The sequence below is a fragment of the Chaetura pelagica genome, unplaced genomic scaffold (genome assembly GCF_000747805.2).
Source record: "Chaetura pelagica isolate M959 unplaced genomic scaffold, ChaPel_1.0 scaffold343, whole genome shotgun sequence".
Taxonomy (NCBI): domain Eukaryota; kingdom Metazoa; phylum Chordata; class Aves; order Apodiformes; family Apodidae; genus Chaetura; species Chaetura pelagica.
Window position 1 is genome coordinate 2,912,074 of NW_009952873.1, and position 15,474 is coordinate 2,927,547.

General features: G+C 41.0%; 1 protein-coding gene across 1 annotated transcript in view; it reads left to right on the forward strand.

Annotated features, from left to right (window-relative positions):
* Positions 1-6,472: 6,472 nt before the first annotated feature.
* The window catches only part of IL17RA (interleukin 17 receptor A), a 14,669-nt gene continuing 5,667 nt past the window's right edge, over positions 6,473-15,474 (forward strand). The window contains exons 1-6 of the mRNA XM_009995210.1: positions 6,473-6,491; positions 9,246-9,392; positions 10,597-10,721; positions 11,858-11,984; positions 13,578-13,625; positions 13,721-13,878. Coding sequence (XP_009993512.1) covers positions 9,254-9,392; positions 10,597-10,721; positions 11,858-11,984; positions 13,578-13,625; positions 13,721-13,878 — 597 coding nt within the window. The 5' untranslated portion in view covers positions 6,473-6,491; positions 9,246-9,253. The remainder of the gene's footprint in view (positions 6,492-9,245; positions 9,393-10,596; positions 10,722-11,857; positions 11,985-13,577; positions 13,626-13,720; positions 13,879-15,474) is intronic.

Here is a 15,474-nt window from a genome sequence, read left to right on the forward strand (position 1 = left end):
AATACCCATCTGGTTGTTCACCATCAAGAGTTTATCAACTCTGTTCAGTCACTGGGACATAAGCATTTCATGACTTGACATACCTTGTGTCCTGGAGGAGTGCAGTGTTTATAACCCTGCCACCTTTAAGGGGCTGGATAGGTGTGCATACTTTGGCCTTTGAAATCTGTCTTGCCAGCTTGATGGATATTCGCTCAAAGTCTCTGGAGAAGAATCAAATATAGAAACTATAGGGAAAAATGCTTTAAAAATAAAACCACTTTTGTAGAAGATGCTAGTTTCCTACCAGCCTTACTAAACAAATTATCTTTCAGCAGTTATTCCTGTAACATGTTCATGTCCTGTTGATTTCTGTTCCTTTTAGCAAAGGACTCAGGAAAGGAAAACTGCAGTAAGCTTCAGATTGGCCAAGCCTCAGAAGATGTGTAGAATGGCTCATAGGTGAAAGGCAGATTTTGGGAAGCTGGAGCCCTTCCTATTCAGCAACTGCTCTTCAAAGGAAATCTGGATGTTTGCCCAGATCACAGTCGTTTCTTGGTATTTACTACAGCATCCTGCTGGGAAATCTTGGCCTCCTATTAATTTAATTGAATTGTTATGCAATGGTGCTGTTAATCAGTTGCACATTTTTTTTCAGATTTGTATGCTTCTCCAAGGCGTATGGTATGTTCTTTTTTTCATGTGAAAAGCAAGAAAAATCTTGGGAAAAAAAAGAAAGTGGAAGAAACAGTTGCTTAGCTTTCTGTGAAAATATGGCAAGTAAACTTGATAAGTGACAATCTGATAATAGTTTTGGGCATCACCTCACAATCATCTTGTTCTCATATTTATGCTACTGTGTCTGTAGCATTGCTTGTTGGGCCTGTGTCCTGGTTGAGCCAGGATAGAACCAATTTTCTTTCAAGTAATTTTTCTTTTCAGTTAAGTCCCTTCTAAGTAGTTGCACTTGCTGAAATTAATGGCATGTTTCTGAGTCAGTGTCGTCTTCTAGGACTGATAAGACTCAATGTTTATACTTATGGCTAGAGCACAGCCATTGCTTGGTTCTGAAAAACAGCTTATGCTCTGGCAACAGAAGGGAGCAAAGGGGTCACACCTGTGACTTTCCTGTCGGGAGGAGTGGACCAGACAGGCAGCCAAAATTGACCAAATGAGGTATTCCATCCCATATGGGTCGTACTTCTTATAATTAGAGGGATCACAAGGATCAAGCTTTCTTCATCCATGGCTAGTGTCCTGCTAGGATTCCATCCATTTGTCTGTCTTTGATCCTGATCTACGTATTCCTGAACCCATCAGTTCCTGTCTGCTGCTGACTCCAGGAGTCAAGTCTGGGATTTTTCCAGGCCCTGCCCTGGAGCTTTGGTGACAACAGGAGTGTTATGCCCGGGGAGGGGAGGGCAATAGTGGTTTTGTATATATTTGTACATATTTCATTTTTCCCTTTTCATTGCTACTGTTCCATTAAAGCTGTGTAGTTTAGTTTCCAAGCCATAAGAGTCTCACTCTCTTATTCTCTCTCCTGTCCCTATAGGGAAGGCAGAGGGGGGTTAGTAGAGAGCATCTGTCATTCGTTTAATTGCAGCTCCAGCATTAAACCGTGACAGCCTGCAGGGCAATAGGAAGCTGATGAGATGAGAACATCTCAATTTAAGCCATTTCTATAACAACATGCAGAGCACATTGCTTGTGTGGGCTCCATCTTCACCTTTTCTGCAGAGTTCTTAATTTTTGTTCTCTCATTTCCCTGCTTGTCTGTTGTGTGCACACTGACACATGTCTTAATTCTGTCAACACTTTTCACATGCTTCTAGCTTTAGGTGGGCCAGCAGAAATAATCATCACTGTAATCTTATTTCTATAGTATCATCTAAATTTGTGTTTGTTCAAGTAGGGAAACTAGGTTAAGTAATTCTGCTGACCACAGCTTTGTTAATGCATTCCGAATGGGCAAACACATGAGATAAAGTTTTGAGTTTGTTCAACAAAGAAAAAAACAGCACATATTCCTCCTGATACTGAGTAGGTAGCCAGTGCAAATGTATAAGTAGCTGACTTATTTTACTGCAAAACTGACCTTTTTCTTTAGTCGTTTCCTGACCTTCGGATGTCATTCTCTGGAGTTGCACTTCACTGGAATAAAAAGTGTGCTCTCAGTTGCAGCCCAACCCAGTTCACGTAGGCAGTACCCAAAAAGGAGATGAGGGTTTTCATAGGGACTGATTTCTAGGTATCCTTTGATGTTGTTATATCTCTGTCCGCATTGTGGCTTTATCTTCTCTTCCTGTTACATTTGCTTCCTTAAGTTAGTAGCAAGGACTTTCTGGCTGGACGTATTGTTCTTCTTGGTATTTTGGGCTTTCAGATTATCCCTGTAGCTTTAGGGACTGGGAAGGGAGTGGCCCAAGAATTCAGTTGGTGCAGTCTGCCACAAGGTAGGAGAATCCTTCCCCCCTTACTTAAATAGTAGCAGCTTAGATCACTCCAACATAGTCAGCTACACGTAAGAGAAGGTTATTGGCACAGTGAGTAAACAGACTAGTGTGGGATAGGAAAAAAATGTGTAGATAGCCTCTTGAAAATCCTAAATGGGATTGGGGAATGGTGACACACTAGAAAAGCTATGAGTGTTTGTTCCCATAGAAACCCAGTGTTTGAAAGGTCAGAGAGATCTTAATTGTCAAGTTTCAGTTCTGAATTCTCATCAATCAATTCTCATAATCTGATTAAGCTCTTGTTTTTTTTAAGGAGTGTCAGAAGGGCACAGCCTCCTAATCAATGCTGGAAACATCACTGCAAACACTTTACCTGGAAGAAGAGAGAATACATTTATCCACTGGTTTAGTATTCATATTGATTGTAGGACTAAAAAAGGGCAAATGCAGCACTTTCTCATTTAACCATCTTGTATCTGCTAATAAACAGAAACACCAGCGCTCAGGCAAAAGCAGATGTTGCTGCTCTTCAGGCAAATAATGCCTTATAATTTATATAAGGGCTTTATCATGATGCAATTTACAGTAATTACTGATAACTGCAACAACACAAGGACAAATATTAAGTGATAGGTTTTAATAGAAGTCATTAAATTACAAAAAAACCCCAACATGGTTAATACCCAGTTATTTTTGTTGCCTGTTTTGCGTTTACCCCAGCTGGCAGCTCAGCCCCACACTCCCCTCATCCTCAGTGGGATGGAGAGAGAATTGGAAGAAAACTTGTGGATTGAGATAAGGACAGTTTAATAGGTAAAGCAAAAGCTGTGTGCACAAAGTAAAATAAGGAATTTATTTCCATCAGCAGGCAGATGTTTAGCTATCCCCAAGAAAGCAGGGCTTTGTCACAGGTAGCAGTTACTTGGGAATACAAATGCTGTAAGTCCAAATGTCCCCCCTTTCTTCTTTTTGCCCCAGCTTTTATTGCTGAGCACAACATCATACGGTTTGGGGTATCCCTTTGGTCAGATGGACTCAGCTGTCCTGGCTGTGTTCTCTCTTAAACTCTTGTGCACCTCCTGCCTGCCTACTTGAGGGGGAGTAGTGCGAGAAACAAAAGGTCTTGATGCTGTGTAAGCAGTGTTCAGTAATAACTGAGACATCTCTGTGTTATCAACAAATGCTGCTTTGGTCGCAAATCCAGAACACAGCACCACACCAGCTGCTGTGAAGAAAATTAACTCCATCCCAGCTAAAAACACTGCACCTGTTTGTGCATTGTCAGGCTAAATAATTTATCCAATAAATTCTGATTAAACAATTGTGGAGATTTTGTCTGTACTATTGTCTGCAATAATTAAGTGCAGTATAATTGTGAAAGTACATTTCAGACTACATTGATGCTTGTATTCAAACTGATACGGTTGATTCCTCGACTTGGTGGCTTGTTCTTTTGAGCACAACAAAAACAGTGAAAAGTTCCTCTTAGATGTTACTACACATTGACATTTACTTCATTTACTTTGCTCCTGGTTATGTTAGAGCTCTTCTGACCCACATGGGGCACTGCTACACAGCTTTTGGGGCTGTTTGTCCCATGACTCACATCTAGCCAAGACTGTTTGGGTGTTTCCAAAGTCTTTAGTTTCACAACCTAGCAGTGAGGCTGGGAATCTGACAGTGAGTTGAAACCTTCCAGAAAATCCAGAGCAAAGATGAGGGAGATGGTAGATGGTTTCTGCAGGTGAGCTGCTAACATCTGGGAGTAAGGGGAGAAAGGAGAAAAACGGAGTGGGAGAATAGCAAGGGAAGGCTGTGTGACTGTTTCTCTCCCCTCATAATTTTTAAAAGAAACTTTGATTAACAGTGAAAAGTAATCAGAATACTTGTTTTGACTGTGGGATGTTGCCTTAGTGCACCAAAGATTATTTCATTGTGAAAAATAGAACATTGCTAGCTGGCTGGTAGGAAAACAGTTCTTCACCAAAGTTCAGTTTTCAGGCAGTGTATATTTAGAAGTCCAGAGTGGCAAATCGGGCAGATTCCTTCCAGTTAACTGATGGAGATGTTTCCTAAATGATAATAAAGTTGGTTAGTTGCACTCAATTTTTTTTAATATACCTATGTCTTGGGTGTGTTTTTAAGTACTGCTTATTGGAGTGTGGATGTGTTACTTACAAAGGGTCCCTGAAGCCTGGATTTATACCTATGTATTGTTATGACTTGTGTAACAAAAGCCTGGAAGATATTTTCAGGGTTTTATTTTGTTTGGTTTTTTTTAATAAGAATGAGGAGCTAAGTGCCAAATCTGTCTGCTTTTGCTTAAGGTTTATTGGAACAGAGATATGGTAGCTGTCATGGAAGCATTAATATCCAAAGTCTTTTTTTCAAAGTAGAACAAGAATCCTACAGCTTGTAGGATGCTTGCTTTCAGCAACTGCTTGTACCTACTTCCTTCAAATAATGGGAAGCTTACTAATTGATGTGATATTTTACCTCCACTAGGACTTCTTTAGAGGCAGGATGTAGTTCTGTCCTTTTACAAGCCAACAAAAGACAGCAGAGCTGTGAAAGAGGTTGGCCACCTTCTCCCTCAGTGCTGGTGGTTTGTTCCCAGATGCTCTCATACAAGCTGGACCAGAGGTGCAGAAGGGGAGACGACTGGAGTCACAGCTGACCTCCCTTCCTCCCCTTGGGTCAGTCTCAGGCTGTAGCCAGCTGCCCACATGGTCACACAGGTGCATGTACCAGCACAGGGCAGGCCACAGTGCTGAGGTGTAAATGGAGGGAGGTTTAGGGCTCTGCCTCTGGCAGCAGTGCTGTCTAGTGCCAACTTAGTGTCTGTGAAACTTCAGCTTTCCATGCCATGCTGGAAGGCATGTTCACTACTGAAAAGGCACAGCTGACTTTTTCAAGCACCTATCGCTGAAAATGTAAATACAACCTTGGATAGCTATGGCAACACCACGTTAATAAGCTGGGTCACCTTGAGTTGACCTTAAGTTGCAGAGAGGTTAAAAGCCCTGTTGCCTTGCCTTCTCCATTGGAATGAGTTCTGTTGTGGCAACAGTGTGACAGTAATACCCACCTTTATATGTCAAGACAAAGGAAAGGAGTGGGAAGAAACTTAACCCTCACCTTGAGTTACTAAGTCTTTGAAAAACTCAGACTTCTTTATGGCTAGGATTTTGCATCACATTAACCAAGGAAGCTTACATTCTTTTTTTCCTGATAACCATGGGATCTTCCAGTGTAAATAAAACATTTCTGGTTGCCTCTTTATGTCAGGAAAGAGTTTAACTCTGATTATTTATTTTTTTTTCCTCATGGGTTGCCTCTCAAATATGTTTCTAGGAAGTAGAATCACCATATCCTACATACAAGCCTGGCACTCACTAAATGTTGTCTTTTCCCTGCTTCTTATGAGGCATCAGGCAAATGACCAACCCTAACTGATGAAGTCTTTCTGTTCTGGCAATACAGGACCATCTGTCACTGTGTGCTCCTAGTCATTGACCCAATTTAGGTTTTCAGGCTGTCATTGCATAATGGTTTTTAACCCACATATAAGATGAAGGGGATGCCCTGCTGTAGGCAGTAGTAACCCAAGCTTAGACCTTGCAAGTGTTACCAGCAGGATCAGTCCTGGGTGGCAGTAACTTAAAGCAAAAGTGTTTAAAAACTATACCCATCTACTTCAAGCTGTCTTTCATGTCACACTGCTGTTTCCACAGTCCTGGATATTGGAAGGTTTTTATTATCATCATCTTTCATTTTTGCCTCTCCAATTTCTTGCTTTTATTGCAACTACTCTTGTCACATACACGGTTCAGGTGTGCACAGGTTGCATGCCTGGTGTCCTTTGGTTTTCTGATTATCAGCTTTGTGCAATGTTTCCCAATGGTTAATTCTTCCCATTCATATGTGTTGCTATTACTGAATTGTTTTCTTCCTGCCCCCAAGCAAAAGCAAGTTACTCTCAGTCTAGTTTCTGTTCAAATAATAATATGCTTGTTTTTTTCCCCCCACAGGACTTAAACTGCCTTGTAAGAAATAGTAAGTAATCCTTTCCTTCATTGTGGTTTTCTCATCAGATCATGCTTTTTTGTTTGGTTGTGTTTTTAATTAGGTTCATCCAGCAAGTTCTTCCTTTTAGAATTAGAGAGATGTGAATTGAAGTATTGCAATCATGCCTTGCTTTGAGAGTTTTTGGTCTAATCCATAATCAGGTCCAGCTAAAAGAGGAATGGGAAGTTTAGTCTTTTTCTGGATAGAGTTTGGGGGTTGGGTGGGTGGAACACAACCCAACTTACTTAGTTTCTGTTTAAAGCTGGGATGGTCAGTTTTTAAATAAATGGGAATTTTAGGACCAATTTGTCAGTAAATATTCATTATAAGCAATTATATGTATGGTAGGTCTTTTCTAACCTAAATTATTCTATTAATTGGAAAAGGAAATTAGTTACTGTAAGTCCCACTGAACAAATATATTGGACATATCAGGCGTAAGGGGTCAAGTCTTAATGGTAAACAACTGAAACACTTTATAAATATGGGTAATGTGTTAAAAAAAGGAGAACGTCCCACATTTGTCCATTTGTTACGTGGAGGCATCTGGAAAGTGCTGCAGAACTCCTTGGCCTTTCTTTGCAGTCATTCTAAGCAGGCTCATTTCTGCCTCAGTGCCCAACCCTGTACCGTAACGGCACAAGTATTTTTGTAAACATGATAGGCATGCCAGATCAGCGAGAAGATTATGCTGAAAATAACCAGATTTAAAACGTTTTTGGCAGGAAAGGGATTGGGTGGGATTGGACTGAATCATGTTTCTTACTGGCAGGCAGCATTGGAATACAGCCAACATGGCTAAGCCAACCTGCAGCTCCACCATTAAAATGCTGCCTTATTTAAATTGTGCCATATGGTTCTTGCTTTTCTGCTCTAGGGGAAGGAATTTCTTTTAATGCTTAGTACACTCTTTTCTGAAAGGTACTTTAATGTTACCATGTTTTCTATAAATATTTTTTGGTATAATCAGCATTTTAGGATTGTCTTAATTACTTCTTAAGCCTAAAACCTTGCTGTCACATCAAGGGATGGTGCCTGCTTCCCACTCTTGCTTTCACTGACCTAGCAAAAAAGACCAAAACTATATTTTGATGGGGAGCTTACTGTGCACTGTGTAATGGCAAACTGCTGGGGGAAGGTGCTGCTCCCTCCAGTGTCACTGTTAGCAGCTGGCTGCACGCTCCCACTGCTTCCCTGGGACGGTGTTGATGGTGGTGGGCCTGCAGGCTGAGCTGTTTCCTTGAGCTCAGCCTGACAGAGTAGCCCACCAAGGAAATGGGGAAATCTTTGTTTGGCAGATCCTTCTTATGAACCAAATCATCCATGTCCCATGATCTTTTGAATTCCTGTAAGGCAGTAAGTGGACAATGCAGCCGAGAGCACAACTTTTCATAGAATCATTTAGGTTTTGTTAGCAGCATGGATTTATACCATCTGAAACTGGCAGCAAAACATGGTTTGCTTTTGAGGAGTCCAGTCTACAGATTAATTCTCTTGCTCTTCATTGTTCTCTTTTCAGTATTACAGTGGTTTAGTGTGGGTGGAACAAGTAACTATAAGAATACCATGCCAATCTCTCCAATCTGTATAATCATTTTATCTCTTTTTCCTTCTTTTTGATATATTCAGTGATCACACTAGCTGGTTCATATGATTGATAGATTGCATGGCACAACTCATGTTCAGTAATTTTTCTGCTAGTTTTTCAGCAGTTCTGTCATAAATACTGCTACGAATTCTCATTGTGTATAAATATGGCCTATACCACATGTGCTTAGTATTATATACAGTGTGTCAAGATGTGTTTTGTCTGAATGGGTCCAGTATACAAAGTGACTCATATTTTTATTGACTGCCTTCCCTACCCCCTAGTCTGACAGTTGTCATATGCTCTATCATCAGCTATTTTATATTTACTTCTAGATAGTTGACTTTTTTTTTAGGTAAATGCATAGCATTGGGCCTACACTCACCCCCACAGAGCTATTTAAAACATTCAAACAGTAATGGTTTCCCAATTGCAACTCCTTCTTGATTTGTCAGCCTAGTTCTTCCTGTGTTTGTGCTTCACTGATATTCAGCAGAGCTATTTTTAATATGCTCTGATAAGTCAAATGTCTTACAGAAGTCTAAGCTGATCATGTCTGTCTAATGGCTGTCATACCTGATTTCATTTTCTGATGAGATTACAGGATCAGTTTTCCCTAACACTGAATTGACTATCAGAAATAATTTTTCTGTCCAGAGAGTTCATTAGTTTAGGAAGGGCGTGAGAATCAGTTATTGGAAGCTAAATTTAGATGTATATTCAAATGAGAAGGCAGTTTTTGAGCAGAAGGTAATTAACTATTGGAACAATTTCCCTAGGTATCTGGCAGACGTCTTATCATTGGAAGGCTGAAAATTAGTATTGGTCTTTGAACATAGGTCTGTTTTGGCAGCAAGGTATGGACTTGCAAGAGTAAACTTACTTGACCTGTTTAACCTGACTACATTGACTGTGATAATTACTAATGGTTTTTAAAGAAAAGAGAAAGTGTAAACTACTAGAATGAGTGAGTCCAGAATATTACAGGCAAATTCTGAAGTACTGCAGGCTGAAAACTACCTTCTGTGCTGTGAAGCAGTTTGTCATCCAGTTCTGCCCTCTGGGTAACCCTGATCCAAAGGGCAGACCGTGATTGCAGTTAAGCAGGGTTTCCTCGGTCCTGCTCTAAGTGGCAGCTTTTATTTTCTGGACAGGTACCTGCATGGAGGTGAGTTGGCTGCAGGTTTCCACGTGGACTCCTTCTGCTCCAAGCAGTCTTCATGTCTCTTCAGACGTTTTTTATCAGATGGATGGAAGCCTGCTCCCTGTGCTTCGGATAGAGTGGAAAGTGGCCACTGATGGTAAGTGGTTGTTAAAGTGAACATGGAGCAGAGGAATTAGGTGTGATCTACTCAGGACAGCGAGCAGAATTATGACTTGAAGTATTTGCTGATCTAGTCATGAAAGCAGAGCTTTGAAATTTGAGGGTTTGGCTGCTTCATTTTGTTTGTTTTGGAGGTTAATTTTGGTTTTTCTTGGTGATTGAATCAGGGCTTTGTGTGTGCTGTGTATTCAAGGATTTCAAATGTTTCCGCTAGTAGGGGATATTGACATTTAAAATGAGAAAAGCAGATAAAAATTAAATTAAGTGAAGCACGTCTTTACCAAGGTAGCGAAGGCAGAAAGGAGGCTCAGGCTGCAAGCATTGCTTTTTCAAGGCAGACTAACAGCTGCAGTAGTCTCGTGCAGAAGGATTACATCTGTGAACTGAACAAGTGAGAACTTGAATAACTTATGCACTGTTCATCCAGTGCAAGTTCCTCCCATTTCAGGTAATCTAGTCCTTGTTACTTACGCTTCCTATATGCAGATGTGTCTTGATAAAGGAGTTATTGTCTCATTGTTGGAGCCTAAATGAGTACCAGTAAGTTAGGTTTTCTCACTCTCCGAAACTCTTTGGTGGTTTTGTTTGTATACAGTGTTTCCTTTGCATGCTCTTGGCCAGTGATTTTGCACTGATTCAAGAAAATGAAACACATTCATTTCTTTCTTCTGCATGGCCTGTATCAGAGGGCTGTACAGAGCTGTTATCTCAGTATAGCTGCAGTAGTGTAGAAGCAGGTGTTCCTCGGGCCACCCAGTCATTTTTTGTAGCTACAGTTATAAACTTTCTCACTTGGGATTGTCTGTACCACAAAAAAAAAAAGTGTTTGTTTTAGTGCCCAAACTGCATGAAGCAGCTTTAAGAGGCAGAGCTAAACACAACACTGGATCTGTGGAACTGCCAGGGTGCCTGGAAGAGTGAAGGGGCCTTCTACTCTGCCCCTTCGTTTGCCCAGATGGAGCTCTTGCCATGCGGGACAACGTTTAAGCTGAAAGTGCTGTTAGCCAACCCTACACACTCACTTTTTTTTTCATGGCCAGTTATCTTTGTGTTGCAATCCCCAGTGCATCAAAGGAGTAAGGCTCTGACAAGACTAGGCACAGTGGTGATCTCTGTGGGGGCTGCAACCTCTGCCCATGCAGATGACTGGAAAAGACCTCTCTCTCTCCCTGTGCCTGCAGCCAGCATCCGGTATTTGCGAGGGGCAGAGCTGGCTGTGATGCAAGTGAACAGCAATCAACAGATCTGCGCCCAGTTTGACTTTCAGAACAATTTGCCTCTTCAGGTCCGTCCAGATGGAGGCCGGGTGAGTGCAAAGGACTCTAAGCTATTAATTTTTTTCTAGTCTGTGGATTTGTTTCTGCTTTCACAGTCACACAGCTAGCTTGTAGATTTAAAAGTACAGACTGGTTAGAAGAGTTGATGAAACAAGGTATTGGGCTTGAGACCTGCTGCCATTTCTAGTGTGTTTTGCCATGGACTGAAGAGAAGGGAAGAAGCAGGAAGGAAGTTGTCTTCTGTGATCTCTGACCTTCCTCTGAGCTTATGTAGATATATGTAATGGAATATCTCTGGCCAGTTTTGCTGTCTGTCTAATCCAGCCTCCTACAGGGGGTCACAGATCTCCTAGTAGTGCCTAAGCCAGCAGAGCAAAGACATGACCTTAGAGTCCCAGCAATAGCATAAACATTTCAGTGTTTGTTATTAGTCCAAGCTGGAACACATTGCTATTAGTTAAAAGAGAGCCTACTGAAGGAAAAAAAAAAAAAATAAGGAAAAGTGGCTTCATCCTGGCTCAAATCAGGACAACACTCAGTCTAGGAAACCTCTCAAAAAAAATGCTGAGCATCCACAGCTCCCTTTATGAACAATAGGAATCTGGAGTTTGTTCCTTACTGTGCAGAATTTGGCCAATAGTGGGTCCCCATCTGGAGCTAGTGCCTCTCCCAGAATTTGGACAGCATTGCTGATATGTTGAAAGCAGTATAGAATTAATAAGATACGTATGGAATGGTCAGGTACAGAACTATGTATGTTTAAGTGCAATTCTAAGTGCTTAGCATTTGCACAGCACTGCAAGATTCATACTAGACTAGACTTTCACTCTCAAAACTGCATATTTCAGCCTTATTTCTTTTCAGTTTAGAATGTAACTAAATTGAAAGTTCACACAGTTGTTTGACATGAGACTGTTGTATTGGCTCAGAGATCCCAAGAAATAACTGTACTTTTCTCATTGCAAACAGAAGAATTTGAGATAGACCAAGGGACTGATATATTTAATATACCTGAGTCCTGTTTTTTTCTATAGACAAGCTTCAGAAAAAGGGTCATATGGGATGAGGGAACACAGTGGATCAAGACCAAGTTAGCTGTTAATTTCAGAGCCTTTATAGGACAACGTTCTTATTTTAAGTCCTTGTGAATGTGTTTTCTTTTCAGTGGAATTTCACTTTTGACCGTTTTGAAGTGGAACCTGGTCAGACTTACCAAGTGACTGTCTACCACCTGCCCAAACTGAGTGTAGCTGGAGACTACAATTGCAAGTCTACATCTCTCACAGTGCCTGGTAAGAGCTGCTCTAGTTCACTTAGGCCTTGAGCTTAGGACTGTGATGGTTTATGCATCTGTAGTTGGGGATTCTTTTTCCAGACCAGACCCATGAAAGTGAACAAGTTTGGCAGAAGGGTGACAGTATTATAAAATCTGTTGCTCTTTCTGAATGTTGCTGTATAGAAGGTCCATGGTGCTAGCCTTATCCACAGTATCTCTATGGTAAATATCCAAAGGGAGTGCATTATTTGTACTACAGGTCACCTTTCTGGGTTCCTGTGTCCAGAAGTTTGTCAAATCTCTGCTTCAAATAAGGTGCATGTGGAGGGACTATTATGTGAAAACCAGACCCTTGGATTCTGGTTGACTGTACTTTCTACATGGAAGATATTGCTATAAAAAATTCTATAGGCTCTCTAGGAAGCTGTACAAAGCCTTGGGCTTGCTGGAAACCTGGAACTACAGGCCAGAATTTCCAAATCAGGAGGAGTAAAGTTTGGCATCTAGTATTAAATTTAGACAGGTGAAGCTTGATTTCAAAGACACAGTCATAATTTCCCAAGAAACTTGGTAAAGCTGAGTGCCTGACCTTTTATTGTGTATATGAAATGTTTCCTGTAACTAAAAAGAGCTTGTTTTTGTTGTTTTTCCCTGAAGATACTGAGCATCTGCAGTGCCCTCTGGCTGCACTTAGTTTGTAAATACTTGGTACTCAGTATAGCTTGAAAACCAGCTCATAATTTTCTTCTGAACTTCTTTACAGTTGTCAACATGACTTTGTAGTTATAAAATGGCAAAGTATGTGATGTTTCAGTCATGTGAGCTGGAAAAGCAGAGGGAGCACTTGGTTTTCAGCCCTCTTATACCTGGTCTTGCTGAGAACTTTCTGGCTTTTATCCTCCGCTGTTCTTCAGAAACCTTTCGTGTTGTGTCAAGCTCAGCAGTTGCAGGGAGCTTTGCTTATTAGAGCTTACATATTTTCCAGCTTTGAAAGTTGAACATTTAATATATGCAGTGTTTTCTTTCAGCTGTTTAAGCAGGGGGTTGTTCCTTTGTGTCCAGACCCTGGAGGAGAGATATAGTTTGGCTGGGACTTGTAAATGCCACATTGCTAAATGTTGAATACATAATTCTGGATTTGATTCTGAAGAAAGTCCCAAAGAGCAGGGCCAGTCTGTTAAATGACACAAATAGGATTATAAATGTGGGAGAGTGTTTTGGGATCAAGAAAGGTTCCAGCCTTCATGTTTTCCTTGGGCAGAATACTTTTGGAGGAATTTTATTGCTGTGGCACTCTCGAGATCCAGAGATCAAGACAGAACTTTTAACTCCTCTGTGACTCTCTGCACAAGTCTTCCATTAGCAGGAGTGGTCAAGTATTACTGTTACAATAGTACTGTATGTTTTAGTCTTATTAATTATGTCTGTTCTGGAAAAAAAAAAACAGTGGGAAGGCTAGTTTATACATTGGAAACCAATACTGTTCTGCTGCAGAATTTTGCTGCTGGAACAAAGGAGGGCTTAATTAGGTGTCTGGCTTCTGATAAAAAACCAGATGTTTTTCTTAGATGGAAGTACAATGTTTCTAACCTGGTGGTCTTTCTTGCAGACTGCAAGGACTCTCAAATGAAAAGAACCATCCCATGTATAAAGACAGGTAAATTTTTTTCTGTTTAAGTCATGTAGATGTGGGTGCCCTGATGAAGTATTTCTGACAGTTGAGGAACTTGGGAATATCTGTACTACTTCCAGGCAGTTTGTGGGAGCCCAGGATCCAAGGTAAAAGTCTGGATGATACAACTCTGCTTGTGAGCTTCAATCCATGGATGGAGTCAGCCCGATACCAAATTCATGTGGCCAGTTTCCTGAATGAGACAAAGTGTAAAAGGATCACACGTGATTTAACTGAGGTAATTACCTTTTAAAATTATATCCTCCATGGTATTTCAGACAAACATTTATTTCATGGTTGCTAAACAAGGACTTGGAGCCATGATGTAGGAACTGTTACAAATGCACTAGTACAGCAATTTTCAAGGAATTATTTTCACAGATTTTTAATTACCTTTGGAAAGGGGAACTTAATTTCAGGAATTTGGTGGATAAAAGATCAAAAAACAGTTTTATAATGCATGAAGCAGTCTGTAAACATCTTCAAAGAAAACTGAAATTTGGTATTTGACTTTCTGGGCTTTATTACCTTTGTCAAGCCAATGCCTGGGGACATGACTAAATAAATCAACCAAAATTTAGGTGCAAAGTTTCAAGAAATCATTCGAGTAGCTTATCAAATGTGATGAGGGGGATGTTAATTAAATTATTTAGATCAAGGAGGGGTGGTTTTGTGACATGTGTTTCAATCAGAGAATCAGCTCCTGTAGGTCTTATAGCCTGTGTCATTGAGGAACTCAACAGTAGATCCAGGGTGTCTTCTAACATAAGAAATGTTCCCCTTCAGACATATGAGGGAGGAGAAATGCTGAATATTTGGTTCCAGTCCCCATCCTTCCTTGGGGGAGGGGAGATAATCTTGGCGTTCATTTTACTTAATCTTTCCATTCCTTCCACACTTAAAACCCTTTTGAATGGTATGCACTAATGTGTATTGCTGTTACTGACACAGCTGGTACAGCTCTGTGTATATTTCCCTGGCAGAGGAAAATATATCTCATTTTGGAGCATGTATCTGCTAGCCATTGTTAAGAATATATTATTTTTAGATTGATTTAGATTTAGATTGTCACAGAATCACAGAATATTAGGGGTTGGAAGGGATCTCCAAAGATCATAGAGTCCAACCCCCCTGCCAGAGCAGGACCAAAAAAACACACATAACTAGGGCACATCAGTCAGAAAGGCATCCAGACAGGTCTTGAAAGTCTCCAGAGAAGGAGACCACAATCTCTCTGGGGAGCCTGCTTCAGTGCTCTGTAACCCTCACAGTAAATAAGTTCTTCCTCATGATGAGGTGGAACTTCCTGCACTTGAGTTTGAGTCCATTGCCCCTCATCCTATCACAGGGCACAAGTGAAAAGAGCTTGTCCCTGCCTTCTTGATGCCCAGCCCTCATGGATTTATAGACTAATTAAGATCCTCCCCAGTCTTCTCCTCTCTAGACTGAAAAGCCCCAGGTCTCTTAGCCTTTCCTCATAAAGCAGGTGTTCCAGTTCCTTAATAATCCTCCTAGCTTTCTGTTGGACTCTCTCAAATAGATCCCTGTCCCTTCTGAACTGGACACAATACTCCAAGTGAGGTCTTACCAGGGCCAAGTAGAGGGGGAGGAGAACCTGCCTCGACCTGCTGGAGACACTCCTCTTAATGCACCCCAAGATACCATTGGCCTTCTTGGCCACAAGGGCACATTGTTGTCCCATGGATAACTTGTTGTCTACCAGGACTCCAAGGTCCTTCTGCACAAAGCTACTCTCTAGCAGATCACCTCCTAACCTGTACTGATGCATTTTATTGTTCCTTCCCAGGTGCAGGACTCTGCACTTGCTCTTGTT